This window comes from Pleurodeles waltl, chromosome 1_2, assembly GCF_031143425.1.
Source record: "Pleurodeles waltl isolate 20211129_DDA chromosome 1_2, aPleWal1.hap1.20221129, whole genome shotgun sequence".
Taxonomy (NCBI): domain Eukaryota; kingdom Metazoa; phylum Chordata; class Amphibia; order Caudata; family Salamandridae; genus Pleurodeles; species Pleurodeles waltl.
The window spans coordinates 1348319882-1348338168 of NC_090437.1; the positions used below are offsets into that span (position 1 = coordinate 1348319882).

Genomic DNA, 18287 nt, shown 5'->3' on the forward strand with positions numbered 1-18287 from the left:
GGATAAGGTGTGCTGAAGGAGGTGGTGAAGGTTACACACTCCGAGCAGGATGAGGCGTGCTGAAGGAGGTGGCGAAGGTTACACACTCTGAGCAGGATAAAGCTTACTCAAGGAGGTGGTGAAGGTTACACACTCCGAGCAGGATAAGGTGTGCTGAAGGAGGTGGTGAAGGTTACACACTCTGAGCAGGATAAGGTGTGCTGAAGGAGATGGTGAAGGTTACACACTCTGAGCAGGATAAGGCTTACTCAAGGAGGTGGTGAAGGTTACACACTCCGAGCAGGATAAGGTGTGCTGAAGGAGGTGGCGAAGGTTACACACTCTGAGCAGGATAAGGTGTGCTGAAGGAGATGGTGAAGGTTACACACTCTGAGCAGGATAAGGCTTACTCAAGGAGGTGGTGAAGATTACACACTCCGAGCAGGATAAGGCATGCTGAAGGAGGTGGTGAAGGTTACACACTCAGAGCAAGATAAGGCTTGCTGAAGGAGGTGGCGAAGGTTACACACTCATAGCAGGATAAGGCTTGCTGAGGAGGTGGCGAAGGTTACACATTCCGAGCAGGATAAGGTGTGCTGAAGGAGGTGGCGAAGGTTACACACTCTGAGCAGGATAAAGGTTACTCAAGGAGGTGGCGAAGGTTACACACTCCGAGCAGGATAAGGTGTGCTGAAGGAGGTGGTGAAGGTTACACACTCTGAGCAGGATAAGGTGTGCTGAAGGAGGTGGTGAAGGTTACACACTCTGAGCAGGATAAGGTGTGCTGAAGGAGGTGGTGAAGGTTACACACTCTGAGCAGGATAAGGTGTGCTGAAGGAGGTGGCGAAGGTTACACACTCCGAGCAGGATAAGGTGTGCTGAAGGAGGTAGCGAAGGTTACACACTCCGAGCAGGATAAGGCTTGCTGAAGGAGGTGGCGAAGGTTACACACTCTGAGCAGGATAAGGTGTGCTGAAGGAGGTGGTGAAGGTTACACACTCTGAGCAGGATAAGGCTTACTCAAGGAGGTGGTGAAGGTTACACACTCCGAGCAGGATAAGGTGTGCTGAAGGAGGTAGTGAAGGTTACACACTCCGAGCAGGATAAGGCTTGCTGAAGGAGGTGGTGAAGGTTACACACTCTGAGCAGGATAAGGTGTGCTGAAGGAGGTGGTGAAGGTTACACACTCTGAGCAGGATAAGGTGTGCTGAAGGAGGTGGTGAAGGTTACACACTCTGAGCAGGATAAAGCTTACTCAAGGAGGTGGTGAAGGTTACACACTCCGAGCAGGATAAGGTGTGCTGAAGGAGGTGGTGAAGGTTACACACTCTGAGCAGGATAAGGTGTGCTGAAGGAGGTGGCGAAGGTTACACACTCCGAGCAGAATAAGGCGTGCTGAAGGAGGTCGTGAGGGTTTGTCAGGCAGAACACAGTAAAACGCAACAGTACACAGTAACTGAGCGCCCAGTCAGTGCTTTATTTTATGTAAATTAGGGAACTTTAATTGAGACATAACCCAATAGTGAATACATAATAGGGATCAGCAATGAAAACCAGAAGTCTCTATGCTTTTTTAGCCAGAGATCAGACTCCAGATGTTATTAGTGTGCCTGAGCTTTAAACACTAGATCTTCCTATAACATTTAAGTCTTTGCCCTGTTATCAGTTGGTGTTATCAAGTACTGGTGCCACAGTCCCAGATCCCGTCAAGACACAATCTACAGGCCCAGTTCTTCACTTTTATAGAGGACAGCTGCGTTGTGGCTCTGGCTGGTGCTGGTCTAGGGAATGTAAGACAGGGTGTCGTACAGTCGCCTGACTGGTTGTAGGTTGTCACAGGAGCCAAACCAATGCGGATATTGGACCTAACCGAATGCTACCCTCTGGCCCAAACCCAACTGTTGGCCAAACTCATGCGAAACTCTTGGCCAAACCCATGCCATCCTCTTACTCATACCAACCTCTTACCCAAACCAGTGCCAACTTCAGGACCAAATCAACACCATACTCGTACGGAAGCCCATGCCATCTCTTTACTGAAACCTGTGCCATCCTTTTAGCCAAGCCCATGCCACGTTCTTGCCCAAATATATTCCATCCTCTTACCCTAAGCCATGCCATCCTCTTACCCAAAACGAATGCCAACCTTTTGGCCAAACCCATGCCAACTTCACACCCAAACCAGTGTCACACTCAGGCCCAAATTAACGCCATGCTTGCATCCAAGCCAACCTCCCAGAATGACCATTTAGAATCTGGAGCTGCAAACCAGATGAAGGGTATGGTGCAGGGCAGTGTCCAGTGACCGGTGCCCACCAACTGCATGGTACTCGGGAGTCCACCGTCGACTGAGGGTGTCCCTACACCAGGATCCTTATGGCTGTGGCTGATTCATTTCAAGGGGCTCTGCCTGTGAGACTGTTTGTCTCGGTTAGGTGTTATGGTGCCCGGGTGTTCACAGACTGACAGACAGGCTTAGCGACTGAGGCCAGGAGACTGGGGATTACATGCTGGTACCTCAGCAGCTGTGCAGTGGATGTAGGTGTAGTTTTCAGTGCAGAATCTGTAAAGGGCTTTGCCTACCCATCTCTCCAATGTCTCCCGCAGAGGAGATTGAACCAGGAGGCCATAGAGGATTCTGAAAGCAGCTCAGTACTTCCACAGGTTTCCCTCTAACTCTGGCCTAGAGGTTCTTTCGAGGGGCCCCAGGCCATGCAGACACATATTTGGGTGTCAGCCCCTGCACAGTATCCGGGATACTTAGGGAGACAGTACACGCACCTTCAAGTCCAGCCCACACGGATGGAAGTCAGGGACCCCGGTTATTGGGGAGTGGCAGACCCTCCTTAAGGCAGCCATTCCCCCACAAGGGGACGGGTAGAAGGCCTTTCTCGCCAGACCCACTGGGCTCGGTGGAGAGGGCAGTACCCACTCTTGCAAAGAAAGGGCCCTTTCGGGCTCACCTTGGCATCAGACTGCTCCCCAGGGACCACACTTTATTGGGGGACCAAGGTGGGTTTGGGGGGCCGGAGAATCTTTAGAACACAGTGCCTGCACACCCAGGGACACAGGCAGAAGGTGTGCGTGCTCTTCACAGCAGGACACTTCCTATCCCTGAAGCCCCCAAATCAGTCGTTCATTTGAAGAGGGTATTAACTGCTGCATTTGTTTGGCGCTATATCCTAGCCTAAGCCTGTGCCCTGACTCATTCTACAGAATTTTCAAGAATTCGCTCATCCTGGAAGACGGAGCCGTGGACGTGGCTGAGAATATTCCTCACAGATATGATCATTTTTCAGGTAACTTTTACATCTCTTATGTTATATTTATTTTTCAATGACAGAATCACACAGGATCAACTACGTAGGAGTAGTACACTAGAGTACCAACAGAGGTACCACAGTCCTGCAGAGAATAGGAGTTGTGCCCAAGAGTACCATTAAAAGTGCTGCAGCCCTGCAGAAGAGAGGAGTAGTGACCTAGAGTACCATTAAAGGTAACATGGTCCTGCAGAGAAGAGATGTAGTGCCATAGAGTATCAATAAAGGTACCGTACTCCTGCAGAGACGAGGGGTACTTCTCTAGAGTATCATTAAAGGTTTCACTGTCCTGAAGACAAGAGTAATACTACCCCAGAGAATCATTACATGTACCTCAGTCCTGCAAAAAGGAGTAGTACCCTAAAGTATCATTAAAGGTACTGCAGTCCTACAGCGAGGAGGAGTGCAGAAGACCACCATTAAAGGTACCACAGTCCTGCAGAGGAGTACCCTAGAGTACCATTAAAGGTACCACAGTCCTGCAGAGGAGTACCCTAGAGTAAAATTAAAGGTAATGCAGTCCTGCAGAGGAGTAGTACCTTAGAATACCATTAAAGGTACAAAAGTCCTGCAGAGAAGAGGATTACCCTAGATTACTCTTAAATGTACCACAGTCCCGAAGAGATGAGTAATAGTACCCTAGAGTACCATTAAGAGATGAGTAATAGTAACCTACAGTAGCATTAAAGGCCCTGCAGTCCTGCAGAGAAGAGTAGTAGCCTAGAATACCATTAAAGATTGCACAATCCTGCAGAGGAGTACCATTAAAAGTAGCGCAGTCAGTCTGTTAAAGATACTCTACTCTGATTAGGACTACAGAAGCCCTGTTGAGAAGAGAAGTGCCCATATGTCCCAGGAAGAGTGCAGCAGGCCTGCCGAGGACACCCGAGAGTCCCATTAAGTGTACTGAAGCCCTCTTGACTCGAGATACGGCTTTTCGACGGAGACACAGCACCCTCCACATCAAGATACCCTTAGGGGTAATAGTGCTGCACTTTACAAATGCTATGACTGATTGAGAAGAGGAGTGATATAGAGTCTCATCAGATGTACAGTAGCCCTGCAGAGGACACCTTTAGAGTCCCGTTAAGAGTACTAAATCTCTACTGAGAAGTGCCATGGATTACCCTCAAGGGTACAGCATCTGTGCCATGGAGTCCCATCAAGGGTACAGCATCTGTGCCATAGAGTCCCATCAAGGGCACAGCATCTGTATTGAGAAGCACAGTGCCATGGAGTCCCCTCAAGGGTAGAGCATCTGTGCCATGTAGTCCCCTCAAGGGTACAGCATCTGTGCTGTGGAGTCCCATCAAGGGTACAGCATCTGTGCCATGGAGTCCCATCAAGGGTACAGCATCTGTATTGAGAAGCACAGTGCCATGGAGTCCCTTCAAGGGTACAGCATCTGTGCCATAGAGTCCCATCAAGGGTACAGCATCTGTGCCATGTAGTCCCCTCAAGGGTACAGCATCTGTGCCATGGAGTCCCTTCAAGGGTACAGCATCTGTGCCATGGAGTCCCAACAAGGGTACAGCATCTGTATTGAGAAGCACAGTGCCATGGAGTCCCTTCAAGGGTACAGCATCTGTGCCATGGAGTCCCTTCAAGGGTACAGCATCTGTGCCATGGAGTCCCATCAAGGGTACAGCATCTGTGCCATGGAGTCCCCTCAAGGGTACAGCATCTGTGCCATGGAGTCCCCTCAAGGGTACAGCATCTGTGCCATGGAGTCCCCTCAAGGGTACAGCATCTGTACCATGGAGTCCCCTCAAGGGTACAGCATCTGTACCATGGAGTCCCATCAAGGGTACAGCATCTGTGCCATGTAGTCCCCTCAAGGGTACAGCATCTGTGCCATGGAGTCCCATCAAGGGTACAGCATCTGTGCCATGGAGTCCCAACAAGGGTACAGCATCTGTATTGAGAAGCACAGTGCCATGGAGTCCCTTCAAGGGTACAGCATCTGTGCCATGGAGTCCCCTCAAGGGTACAGCATCTGTGCATGTGCCATGGAGTCCCCTCAAGGGTACAGCATCTGTGCCGTGGAGTCCCCTCAAGGGTACAGCATCTGTGCCGTGGAGTCCCCTCAAGGGTACAGCATCTGTGCCGTGGAGTCCCCTCAAGGGTACAGCATCTGTGCCGTGGAGTCCCCTCAAGGGTACAGCATCTGTGCCGTGGAGTCCCCTCAAGGGTACAGCATCTGTGCCATGGAGTCCCCTCAAGGGTACAGCATCTGTGCCATGGAGTCCCCTCAAGGGTACAGCATCTGTGCCATGGAGTCCCCTCAAGGGTACAGCATCTGTGCCATGGAGTCCCATCAAGGGTACAGCATCTGTGCCATGGAGTCCCATCAAGGGTACAGCATCTGTATTGAGAAGCACAGTGCCATGTAGTCCCCTCAAGGGTACAGCATCTGTATTGAGAAGCACAGTGCCATGTAGTCCCCTCAAGGGTACAGCATCTGTATTGAGAAGCACAGTGCCATGGAGTCCCTTCAAGGGTACAGCATCTGTGCCATGGAGTCCCTTCAAGGGTACAGCATCTGTGCCATGGAGTCCCTTCAAGGGTACAGCATCTGTGCCATGGAGTCCCCTCAAGGGTACAGCATCTGTATTGAGAAGCACAGTGCCATGGAGTCCCCTCAAGGGTACAGCATCTGTGCCATGGAGTCCCTTCAAGGGTACAGCATCTGTGCCATGGAGTCCCCTCAAGGGTACAGCATCTGTGCCATGGAGTCCCCTCAAGGGTACAGCATCTGTGCCATGGAGTCCCCTCAAGGGTACAGCATCTATGCCATGGAGTCCCTTCAAGGGTACAGCATCTGTGCCATGGAGTCCCTTCAAGGGTACAGCATCTGTGCTATGGAGTCCCTTCAAGGGTACAGCATCTGTGCCATGGAGTCCCATCAAGGGTACAGCATCTGTGCCATGGAGTCCCCTCAAGGGTACATCATCTGTATTGAGAAGCACAGTGCCATGGAGTCCCCTCAAGGGTACAGCATCTGTGCCATGGAGTCCCCTCAAGGGTACAGCATCTGTGCCATGGAGTCCCCTCAAGGGTACAGCATCTGTGCCATGGAGTCCCCTCAAGGGTACAGCATCTGTACCATAGAGTCCCCTCAAGGGTACAGCATCTGTGCCATGGAGTCCCAACAAGGGTACAGCATCTGTATTGAGAAGCACAGTGCCATGGAGTCCCTTCAAGGGTACAGCATCTGTGCCATGGAGTCCCTTCAAGGGTACAGCATCTGTGCCATAGAGTCCCATCAAGGGTACAGCATCTGTGCCATGTAGTCCCCTCAAGGGTACAGCATCTGTGCCATGGAGTCCCATCAAGGGTACAGCATCTGTGCCATGGAGTCCCAACAAGGGTACAGCATCTGTATTGAGAAGCACAGTGCCATGGAGTCCCTTCAAGGGTACAGCATCTGTGCCATGGAGTCCCCTCAAGGGTACAGCATCTGTGCCATGGAGTCCCCTCAAGGGTACAGCATCTGTGCCATGGAGTCCCCTCAAGGGTACAGCATCTGTGCCATGGAGTCCCCTCAAGGGTACAGCATCTGTGCCATGGAGTCCCCTCAAGGGTACAGCATCTGTACCATAGAGTCCCCTCAAGGGTACAGCATCTGTGCCATGGAGTCCCAACAAGGGTACAGCATCTGTATTGAGAAGCACAGTGCCATGGAGTCCCTTCAAGGGTACAGCATCTGTGCCATGGAGTCCCTTCAAGGGTACAGCATCTGTGCCATAGAGTCCCATCAAGGGTACAGCATCTGTGCCATGTAGTCCCCTCAAGGGTACAGCATCTGTGCCATGGAGTCCCATCAAGGGTACAGCATCTGTGCCATGGAGTCCCAACAAGGGTACAGCATCTGTATTGAGAAGCACAGTGCCATGGAGTCCCTTCAAGGGTACAGCATCTGTGCATGTGCCATGGAGTCCCCTCAAGGGTACAGCATCTGTGCCGTGGAGTCCCCTCAAGGGTACAGCATCTGTGCCATAGAGTCCCCTCAAGGGTACAGCATCTGTGCCGTGGAGTCCCATCAAGGGTACAGCATCTGTGCCGTGGAGTCCCCTCAAGGGTACAGCATCTGTGCCATAGAGTCCCCTCAAGGGTACAGCATCTGTGCCATGGAGTCCCCTCAAGGGTACAGCATCTGTGCCATGGAGTCCCCTCAAGGGTACAGCATCTGTGCCATGGAGTCCCCTCAAGGGTACAGCATCTGTGCCATGGAGTCCCCTCAAGGGTACAGCATCTGTGCCATGGAGTCCCTTCAAGGGTACAGCATCTGTGCCATGGAGTTCCAACAAGGGTACAGCATCTGTATTGAGAAGCACAGTGCCATGGAGTCCCTTCAAGGGTACAGCATCTGTGCCATGGAGTCCCCTCAAGGGTACAGCATCTGTGCCATGGAGTCCCCTCAAGGGTACAGCATCTGTGCCATGGAGTCCCCTCAAGGGTACAGCATCTGTGCCGTGGAGTCCCCTCAAGGGTACAGCATCTGTGCCATGGAGTCCCCTCAAGGGTACAGCATCTGTGCCATGGAGTCCCCTCAAGGGTACAGCATCTGTGCCATGGAGTCCCTTCAAGGGTACAGCATCTGTGCCATGGAGTCCCTTCAAGGGTACAGCATCTGTGCCATGGAGTTCCAACAAGGGTACAGCATCTGTATTGAGAAGCACAGTGCCATGGAGTCCCTTCAAGGGTACAGCATCTGTGCCATGGAGTCCCCTCAAGGGTACAGCATCTGTGCCATGGAGTCCCCTCAAGGGTACAGCATCTGTGCCGTGGAGTCCCCTCAAGGGTACAGCATCTGTGCCATAGAGTCCCCTCAAGGGTACAGCATCTGTGCCGTGGAGTCCCCTCAAGGGTACAGCATCTGTGCCATGGAGTCCCCTCAAGGGTACAGCATCTGTGCCATGGAGTCCCCTCAAGGGTACAGCATCTGTGCCATGGAGTCCCCTCAAGGGTACAGCATCTGTGCCATGGAGTCCCCTCAAGGGTACAGCATCTGTGCCATGGAGTCCCCTCAAGGGTACAGCATCTGTGCCATGGAGTCCCATCAAGGGTACAGCAGCCCTGCAGGGAAGATAAGTCCCACAATGTCTCAATAAGGATATTACAGGCGTCCTGAGAAAGGTATTGGAGTCCTATTGGTCATGTTTAGGACGTACATAGGGCACTAGACTGGGCATCTCATAGGGCACGGGACACCCCACAACTGTCACCCAATATGCCCTGGTCGGCAGCAGTAGGTCTTGCAGGTGCATATTTGTATTTTCTGCTCTTTGTCTGGTATGTCTCAGTAGATCTCCATCCTGGTCTTAGTCACGTGTCTTTTGTAAGTACAAAGTTTTGAACCCTCTAAGTCTTTATGCTGAACAATATATTTTACATTCCTTCTGTCCCTCACTTGGGATATTTAGCAAGGAGGACGGGGACAGGACGTGGAGCTTGCTGTCTTTGTCTTTCCAGTTTTGAATCTTCTCTGCTCTTAAAATATTAACCATATTTGGAGGCTGGGTGGTCACGGATCTTTTAATCAAATATCGATTTGGCATTATCCCTGGTGGTGCCCATCTATTGCCATGGGAACGCCCTGCAACAATTCCTCGGTGGAGGCGGTGCGGCCATGGACCGGAAGATCTAATCCACCTGAGTTGTATTTGCAGCATCCTACGAAAGGAGCGGAAGTCCCTGTTAAAGGCAGCATTTAATCAAAGGAGGATACGGCCCTGCAGACAAGCGGTGATGGCCTGCTTCAAGCCCACTGACTTTGCTCTCAACACTAGATTTACAAAGGTTTTACGTTTAATACCAAAAAATGTTTTATTATAGGCTCATTATTAATATAATAGAAGTACTGGCTGGATTATAGGCTTCCGTATAGTATTTACGAAATATTTTTAGCTGTATTCTTGGATAATTTATTAGAACTTAGTTCTCACAGTATAGTTAGACCTACGAGGGTATGGTAACAATGTATCTACCTCTAAATAGGAGGTTATCATTAGCAAGAACATTCAAACAACATTATTTCATGTGACATAGATATTAGGTATGTCATGGTTAGAGGTTGACTGTATATATCGTTAAACAATGTGTATGGTGTATTGGTTTTTATTAACTACTTATGAATAACAAATACACTTGAACTTGAATCGTCTCTGCTCTTCTTTACTTGTCCAGTTTTACTCTTGTTCTTTCAGGGTCAGTACAAGAAGGCAGTTTCAAGTCTCCACATCCTGAGCTCTCTCCATGGCGCGCACGCCCCTCTGCAGATCCTGGGACAGGTCTCTCTGGAGCAGCATCGCCCGCTCATTCAGCTGGCGACATGCCACTTTGCTCTTGGTGAATACAGAGTAAGTAAACCATTGGTGCCGAGGGGGACGAAGGGCACCGATACAGCCCTCGTGGCACCCACAAGGCTTGAACTGGTACAAGCAGGCAGTAGTGGTATCAAGTCCAGCCAGTTCTTTAGGGACTGTGAAGTCTGGAATAAAGTGTGACACAGACTGGGGATGTCCTTGGAAGCTCAGGGCCAGTTTCGTACTGCGAACTCCCTGATTTGTCAAGCACCTAATCGTTAGGCCCTGGCTTTCTTGGGGTCGCAAGGTATTGAAGCGTAGCTAAGGATAACACGTAAATAACTCTCAATGAATGTCTTGTGCAGCCAGCGTAATATCTTTATTGAGACTTTATTTCAGTATTAGGCTAAAGTTGCACACTTAAAAATGCATTCCCTAAATGTGGGTCAGTTCTGACTCCTTCCTGACTAGTTAGAGCCTGAACTGAGCACACAAGTTAAATGATGCAGAGAAAATACCCTTAAGAGACAAACCCTTCACCCCTGGATGCCCTTTTGGGTGATTAGCCGCGCTTTATAAATCCTGATTGTCATGTTGGATTACCAAACCGGTTTGTAGACACAGCTTCACATTGCTTAGTAACATTTTATTCTGTGTAATTACGCGCTCCCCCACAGCATCGTGGTACATTCATGCCCCCTTGGGTACCTAGATTGACGTTACGAACCACACGTGACCTACCCATTTCAAGTCCATTGGCTGTGTGGAGAGTTTGTGATTTTTGTTTGAAGTCGTTCTTCTGTTCTTTATAAAGGTGTGAGGGGAGATGTACTCTCATCTTAATCTTGTAACACTTGTTTCTTTCACATACACATCTTGGGCGTCACAGATTTGCCTTCTCCTGCAGGTGCCCAACTCGAGGGTGCTCGGATGTTAAACATGCGATGCACACGCATGCCCAAGATGTCATTTGTGAGAGTCTTATTTCCTCCCTTGGCTTGTAAGGCGGTGCTTGCATTTTCAGCATGACACATGGTTTTATTTCAGCAATGTCAACGTACACACGTCAAGAGTGCCATGGTGTCTTTATTCCTGTGGGAAGGTGCTTGGATGTTCAGCATGTGACATTTGCTTTATTTCGTCGTAGTCTGTCTTTCCTCAGATACCGTGTTAGAAGGGTCTTGAATGTAAAATGTATGACACATTGTTTTATTTCTTTGTTGTCCACAAACACACTTGTCCAGGGTCTCATGGTGTCTTTTTCCCTCAGTTGACCTATGAGAAGGTGTTCGATGCTCAGCACTTGACACATGGTTTTACTTAGGCCTGTTTAACTTTGAGAGAGAGAGGAGTAGTTTGTTTGGGCCACCATACGTCCTCCCAAGTCCCAATATCACTCTCTCGTCAGGTCTGGTAACTCACAGGCATAGTCGACTGTTGCCTGCAGTGGTCGGCAGATCGAGGTCCCACGTAGGGGTGTAACAGGATTGCAGTCGTAACAGAACTTGAGGGAAGCTTTTCCTTATGGAGGAGGAATCCTAGCACACTTATTCCTGTCATGCTTCATCGTCGGCGACCTCTTCCCACCCTCGTAGAATGATACGACAAGGGTGGACTCCACCTCCGGGCAGACCTGTACAGGAGCGAGTTCTTAAATAAAAGCTACTGGACAGATGGGGGATCCAGATTCACTAAACATAGCTTGTGGACAAGCAGTTTATCTCCTCCAATAGTGGTGTCCACAGATGTGTCTCGAAACAAAGGGCGACGGAACTGCTGAGGTTAATGTCTCACCCTGTCTCAGTGAGTCCGCATGTTTCTGCCCCCACAGGTCAGGGGCATTCTTCAGGGCTAAAGATCCCTATCTGGAGAGGCATGCTAACGCCAAACCTAGTTTATCAACACTAGTATTACGCAAGACCTAACTGAGTGATAGTACTGGTTCAATAACCCCAGATTATAAGGGATTCCGACTCCTGTTCTGGGAAGGGGACGGTGTCCTTTGTATGCACACAGTAGCCAAAAGACCCACTATGTGTGACCCTATCAGAGACCACTCCCGGCCGGGTGATCTAGGGTTATTGTACCAGTACCATCACGCAGGCAAAATTTTGATTTGTGAAATTGCGAAAATCTAGGGGGCCTGAGTAAGAGTATAAACCTTGGTCGAAGATGTATGAGTGGTCCCAGTCTTCTATTATGCCTATGGGAATGTAATTTCCACAAACACACACACTTAAATATACACGCATGCACACATCCGGCCCCCCATGTTTGCAACAAAGAACAGTGTGCACTTCTACTTGCCAAGTAGTTTTATTGTGTATAACTACCCGTACACAATAGAACGAGTTTGCAGTGGTTGTCGTACACACTAAGGGCCCTGTGTAATTACTATGGACGTGTTTACTGTTCTTTGATGCAAAGGACGCTGTGTGGATGTTGGGATAGGCAGTTTGTTTCCATCAGCTCAGCACTAATCCTGACTGGGCAAATGTTCCGGCCACCAAGCTACGGAGGACAGGATAAGATATGTACATTGCCCTTTTGTGAGCTCGGAGATGTGACCTAAAGTGCTTTATAAAAGTACTAAATAAATGCTTTTGCGTAAATAGACCTGCAACTGTATGTAACACCTGTGAGCCAAAAATAGCTTGTACATAGTGAATGTGGAGATTTGAGTTTGCAAGGAATAGAGAATAAACTTGATTTCTTTAGATGCTTTTATAAAAAGCTTTCTAATTTTCTAAGCAAACAGTTGAAACATTTTCATGTTAACTCTCTCGTGTTTATGGTAAATGTTTATTAATGATATTTTGGCGGCCGCACTCCTAGCTCTGTAAGTGCTCTGGTAGCACTTCTGCAAAGTCAGACTCATAACAACACTGTGATGTTCTCTCTCCATGCCGGCTCGCGACACGGGCGCGATAGAACACTTCGCAACCGCTACAGCAGAGTGAGGAAAGCTGTCTCTCTGCTGTCCTCTGCTCAGTAACATAACCTCTGGCTCTGCAGCAGTAGTGTATCCCATCCGTGGGCTGAGGACGGTGCAGAACAGAAAGCAAGACCCAGCTCTCCTGTGTATCTGAAGCGGATATCACACGGAGAGGCACGTCATGCCTGCTACTGGGAAAGCAAGTTTGCCGGGCATCATGGAAATTAAGGAACATAAAGTAAAGTGAGTTGATGGTTTCTTTTTACTTCTTATCATGGCAGCTTTGCAAACAGTAGCGGTGATTGCGTTCCTCTGCCAGTTTCACAGTAAAATCTTCAAATCGTGAAAAGCTGGAGGGTCTGCACTCCTCTCCTAAGGCTGCCCGACCACACTACCCCCTAAAGAGCACCTTAGGATTGCTAGAGCAAGCCCCTCTCCACTAGTAAGAGAACCCCTGGGCTCTTTGCACAGTAGATCTCATTTTGACATACCGTATAAAGAGCCAGCTTCCTACATCCTGTATTTATCCTGGAGTGTTGCGTGAGGATGGACAAACTATCCAAAACTGAATCTTGTCCTGTTCCTGGATGTTTTTGCCCATGATCATTAGGATGTGTGTGCTGTGCAGGGCCTGAAACAAGTGCTCCAGTCACAGTTGATTGTTAAACTATCAAAGCACACTTGGTGTCTTGATATCCTATCAGTTATTAATAAACTGGTAATGCCACAGCGCTGTAACTATCTTAGAGTGGTATGCAGCATGTACGTTGTAAGGAAATGCCTCCTTGGCATGGTTGCCCCCTGACTTTTTGCCTCTGCTGATGCTAAGTTATGATTTGAAAGTGTGCTGAGGCCTGCTAACCAGGCCCCAGCACCAGTGTTCTTTCCCTAAACTGTACTTTTGTCTCCACAATTGGCACACCCTGGCATCCAGGTAAGTGCCTTGTAACTGGTACCCCTGGTACCAAGGGCCCTGATGCCAGGGAAGGTCTCTAAGAGTCTAAGGGCTGCAGCATATCTTATGCCACCCTGGGGACCCCTCACTCAGCACAGACCCACTGCTTGCCAGCTTGTGTGTGCTGATGGAGAGAAAATGACTAAGTCGACATGGCACTCCCCTCAGGGTGCCATGCCAACCTCACACTGCCTATGGCATAGATAAGTCACCCCTCTAGCCGGCCTTACAGCCCTAAGGCAGGGTGCACTATACCACAGGTGAGGGTATAGGTGCATGAGCACTATGCCCCTACAGTGTCTAAACAAAACCTTAGACATTGTAAGTGCAGGGTAGCCATAAAAGTATATGGTCTGGGAGTCTGTCATACACGAACTCTACAGCACCATAATGGCTACACTGAAAACTGTGAAGTTTGGTATCAAACTTCTTAGCACAATAAATGCACACTGATGCCAGTGTACATTTTATTATGAAATACACCACAGAGGGCATCTTAGAGATACACCCTGAAAACATACCTGACTTCCAGTGTGGGCTGACTAGTTTTTGCCAGCCTGCCACACACCAGACATGTTGCTGGCCACATGGGGAGAGTGCCTTTGTCACTCTGTGGCCAGGAACAAAGCCTGTACTGGATGGAGGTGCTTCTCACCTCCCCCTGCAGGAACTGTAGCACCTGGCGGTGAGCCTCAAAGGCTCACCCTCTTTGTTACAGCACCACAGGGCATCCCAGCTAGTGGAGATGCCCGCCCCTCCAGCCACTGCCCCACTTTTGGCAGCAAGGCTGGAGGAGATAATGAGAAAAACAAGGAGGAGTCTCTGGCCAGTCAAGACAAGCCCTAAGGTGTCCTGAGCTGAGGTGACTCTGACTTTTAGAAATCCTCCATCTTGCAGATGGAGGATTCCCCCAATAGGATTAGGGATGTGACCCCCTCCCCACCGGGAGTAGACACAAAGAGGGTGTAGCCACCCTCAGGGCTAGTAGCCATTGGCTACTAACCTCCCAGACCTAAAGAAAAAAACCTAAATTGAGTGTTCGATGGCATATGTTGCTGCAGATACACATGTTTGGCACAGTCCGCTGCCTGGTGTTGGGCTCGGAGTATTACAAGTTGTTTTTCTTCGAAGAAGTCTTTTTTGGTCACGGGACCGAAGGACTCCTCCCTCTTCGGCTCCATTGCGCATGGGCGTCGACTCCATCTTAGATTGTTTTTTTCCGCTGTCGGGTTCGGACGTATTCCTTTTCGCTCCGTGTTTCGGTTCGGAAAGTTAGTCAGAATCTCGGAAGAAAGCGTCGGTATTGTTCCGTTCGGTATCGGGATAGTTAGGTACATCGACACCGATCATCGGAAGACTTTGGGGTAGCTTCGATTCCCCCATCGGGGCCTGGTCGGCCCGACCGCGTGCGACATCGAAGCCGATGGAACGGACCCCGTTTCGTTTCTGCCCAAAATGTCACAGTAAGTATCCTTATACAGATCAGCACTTGGTCTGTAACTTGTGCTTGTCCCCCGAGCACAAGGAGGATACCTGTGAGGCCTGTCGAGCCTTCCGGTCCAGAAAAACACTCCGGGACCGAAGAGCCAGGCGTCTACAAATGGCGTCCATGCCGACAAAACAACGTTTCGACGACGAAGAGGAAACATTCTCGGTTCCGGACTCAGAATCCGGAGACTCCGACGTCGAACAACAGCAACAAACAGTGAGTAAGACGTCGAAAAGTAAAACCATCGAGAAAAAAAAAGCCCAGGGGACGCCACTGCCAACAGGCCATGGCTCGACCCATAAAACAGGCGACCCGTCGAAGGCGCCGAAAAAGGGCACGCCCATAGCGAAGACACCCGACTCCGGTCGAGGGACCGCCATGGAGCAACCTTGGAGCCGAGATAGCGGCTCCGAGAGGCAAAAACAAGATACCGGCACCGAAAAACATCGGCACCGAGACTCACTGCCGAAAGCCACAAAAATTCTGTCGGTGCCGAAGCCGAAAAAAGATTCTCTCTCGGCGCCGAAAATTTCCACACCTTCATCCTACACAGAGGAACAAGGAATAAGTGGCCAGATGCACAGATTTGGACAAGAGCTCCAAAGTGTAGAATCAGACTACACACAAAAGAGACTGTACATCCAGCAAGACACAGGGAAGATATCAACCCTTCCCCCAATAATGAGGAAAAGAAGGATCGGACTTCCCAAGGATGACGCACAACCACAAGCCAAAGTGGTTAAAAAAGTCACGCCTCCGCCCTCTCCACCACAACAGGCATCGCCGGCACAAACACCGCCACAAATGCACTCACCAGCGCAAACTACCATAAGTCAAGATAATCAGGATCAAGACGCTTGGGACCTATACGACACCCCAGTGCCGGACAATGATCCCGATTCATACCCCACAAAGCCGTCACCGCCAGAGGACAGTACCTCATATTCGCAACTGGTGGCTAGGGCTGCAGAATTCCACAATGTCCAACTGCATTCCGATCCTATAGAGGATGATTTTTTGTTTAACACCCTCTCGGCTACACATAGCCAATATCAATGTCTCCCAATGCTACCAGGGATGTTACGGCACGCAAAACAAATTTTTGAAGAGCCCATAAAATCAAGAGCCATCACCCCAAGGGTGGATAAAAAATACAAACCACCACCCACAGACCCAGTGTTTATTACTTCGCAGTTACCACCTGACTCCGTAGTAGTAGGGGCAGCTCGCAAGAGAGCAAATTCCCATACATCTGGCGACGCCCCACCTCCGGACAAAGAAAGCAGAAAATTTGATGCGGCAGGAAAAAGAGTAGCATCACAGGCAGCCAACCAGTGGCGCATCGCAAATTCTCAAGCGCTGCTGGCCAGATATGACCGCGCACACTGGGATGAGATGCAACTTCTCGTAGACCATCTTCCCCAAGAATACCAAAAAAGGGCGCAGCAAATAGTTGAAGAGGGACAAACGATCTCAAACAATCAAATCCGCTCTTCACTGGACGCAGCCGATACTGCAGCGAGAACAGTCAACACTGCTGTCACCATAAGGAGACACGCTTGGCTCCGCACTTCAGGCTTCAAACCTGAAATCCAGCAGGCTGTCCTTAATATGCCCTTCAACGAGAAACAACTTTTTGGCCCTGAAGTGGACACAGCCATTGAAAAACTTAAAAAGGACACAGACACGGCCAAAGCCATGGGCGCACTCTACTCCCAGCAGAGCAGAGGCTCTTTTAGAAAAACTCCATTTAGAGGGGGGTTTCGTGGCCAACCCACAGACACCACCAGCCAACAAACAAGAACCACACCATATCAGGGTTCATTCCAAAGGGGAGGTTTCAGGGGATATAGAGGGGGTCAATTCCCAAGGAGTAGGGGAAGATTCCAGACTCCAAAAACACCTCCACCTAAACAGTGACTTTCAAGTCACACAACCCCTTCACTCAACACCAGTGGGGGGAAGACTAAGCCAATTCTACCAATCTTGGCAACAGATTACAACAGACAATTGGGTATTAGCAATAATCCAACATGGCTATTGCATAGAATTCCACAAATTCCCACCAAACATCCCTCCAAAAACACGCAAAATGTCACCACAACATTTAGAACTTTTAGGACTAGAAGTTCAAGCACTACTGCAAAAGGATGCAATAGAGTTAGTACCAGTACAACAAAAAAACACAGGAGTTTACTCCCTGTACTTTCTAATTCCAAAAAAAGACAAAACATTAAGACCAATATTAGATCTCAGGACACTAAATACCTACATCATATCGGACCACTTTCACATGGTCACACTACAAGACATCATTCCACTGCTCAAACAGCAAGATTACATGACCACATTAGACCTAAAGGATGCGTACTTTCATATACCGATACACCCTTCTCACAGAAAGTACCTAAGGTTCGTATTCAAAGGAATACATTACCAATTCAAAGTGTTGCCATTCGGAATAACAACTGCACCAAGAGTGTTCACAAAATGTCTAGCAGTAGTAGCAGCACATATCAGGAGACAACAGATACATGTCTTCCCTTACCTAGACGATTGGCTAATCAAGACCAACACAGTAAAAAACTGCACAAACGACACCACATATGTCATACAAACCCTTCACAAACTGGGGTTTTCCATCAACTATACAAAATCACACCACGAACCGTGTCAGACACAACAATATCTAGGAGCAACCATCAACACATCAAAGGGAATTGCCACTCCAAGTCCACAAAGAGTGCAGGCATTCCACAAGGTAATAAGTGCTATGTTTCCAAACCAAAAGATACAAGCAAAATTTGTGCTAAAACTTCTAGGCATGATGTCATCATGCATAGCCATTGTCCCAAACGCAAGACTACACATGCGACCCTTACAACAGTGCCTAGCATCACAATGGTCACAGGCACAGGGTCAACTTCAAGATCTGGTGTTGGTAGACCGCCAAACATACCTCTCGCTTCTATGGTGGAACAGCAAAAAATTAAACAAAGGCGGACATTTCAGGACCCAGTGCCTCAATATGTTATAACAACAGATGCTTCCATGACAGGGTGGGGAGCACACCTCAATCACCACAGCATTCAAGGACAATGGGATGTACACCAAACAAAATTTCATATCAATTACCTAGAACTGTTAGCAGTATTTCTAGCGTTAAAAGCCTTTCAACCCATAATAACACACAAATACATTCTTGTCAAAACAGACAACATGACAACAATGTATTATTTAAACAAACAAGGAGGAACACACTCAACACAATTGTGCCTCCTAACACAAAAAATATGGCAGT

The 18287-nt window shown here is 49.0% G+C and overlaps 1 protein-coding gene across 2 annotated transcripts in view; it reads left to right on the forward strand.

The window, feature by feature from the left end:
* Nucleotides 1-18287, forward strand: part of INTS10 (integrator complex subunit 10) — a 309261-nt gene that overhangs the window by 144383 nt on the left and 146591 nt on the right. For both annotated transcript variants that reach the window (XM_069205745.1, XM_069205746.1), the window contains exons 11-12: nucleotides 3196-3278; nucleotides 9509-9661. In XM_069205745.1, coding sequence (XP_069061846.1) covers nucleotides 3196-3278; nucleotides 9509-9661 — 236 coding nt within the window. The remainder of the gene's footprint in view (nucleotides 1-3195; nucleotides 3279-9508; nucleotides 9662-18287) is intronic.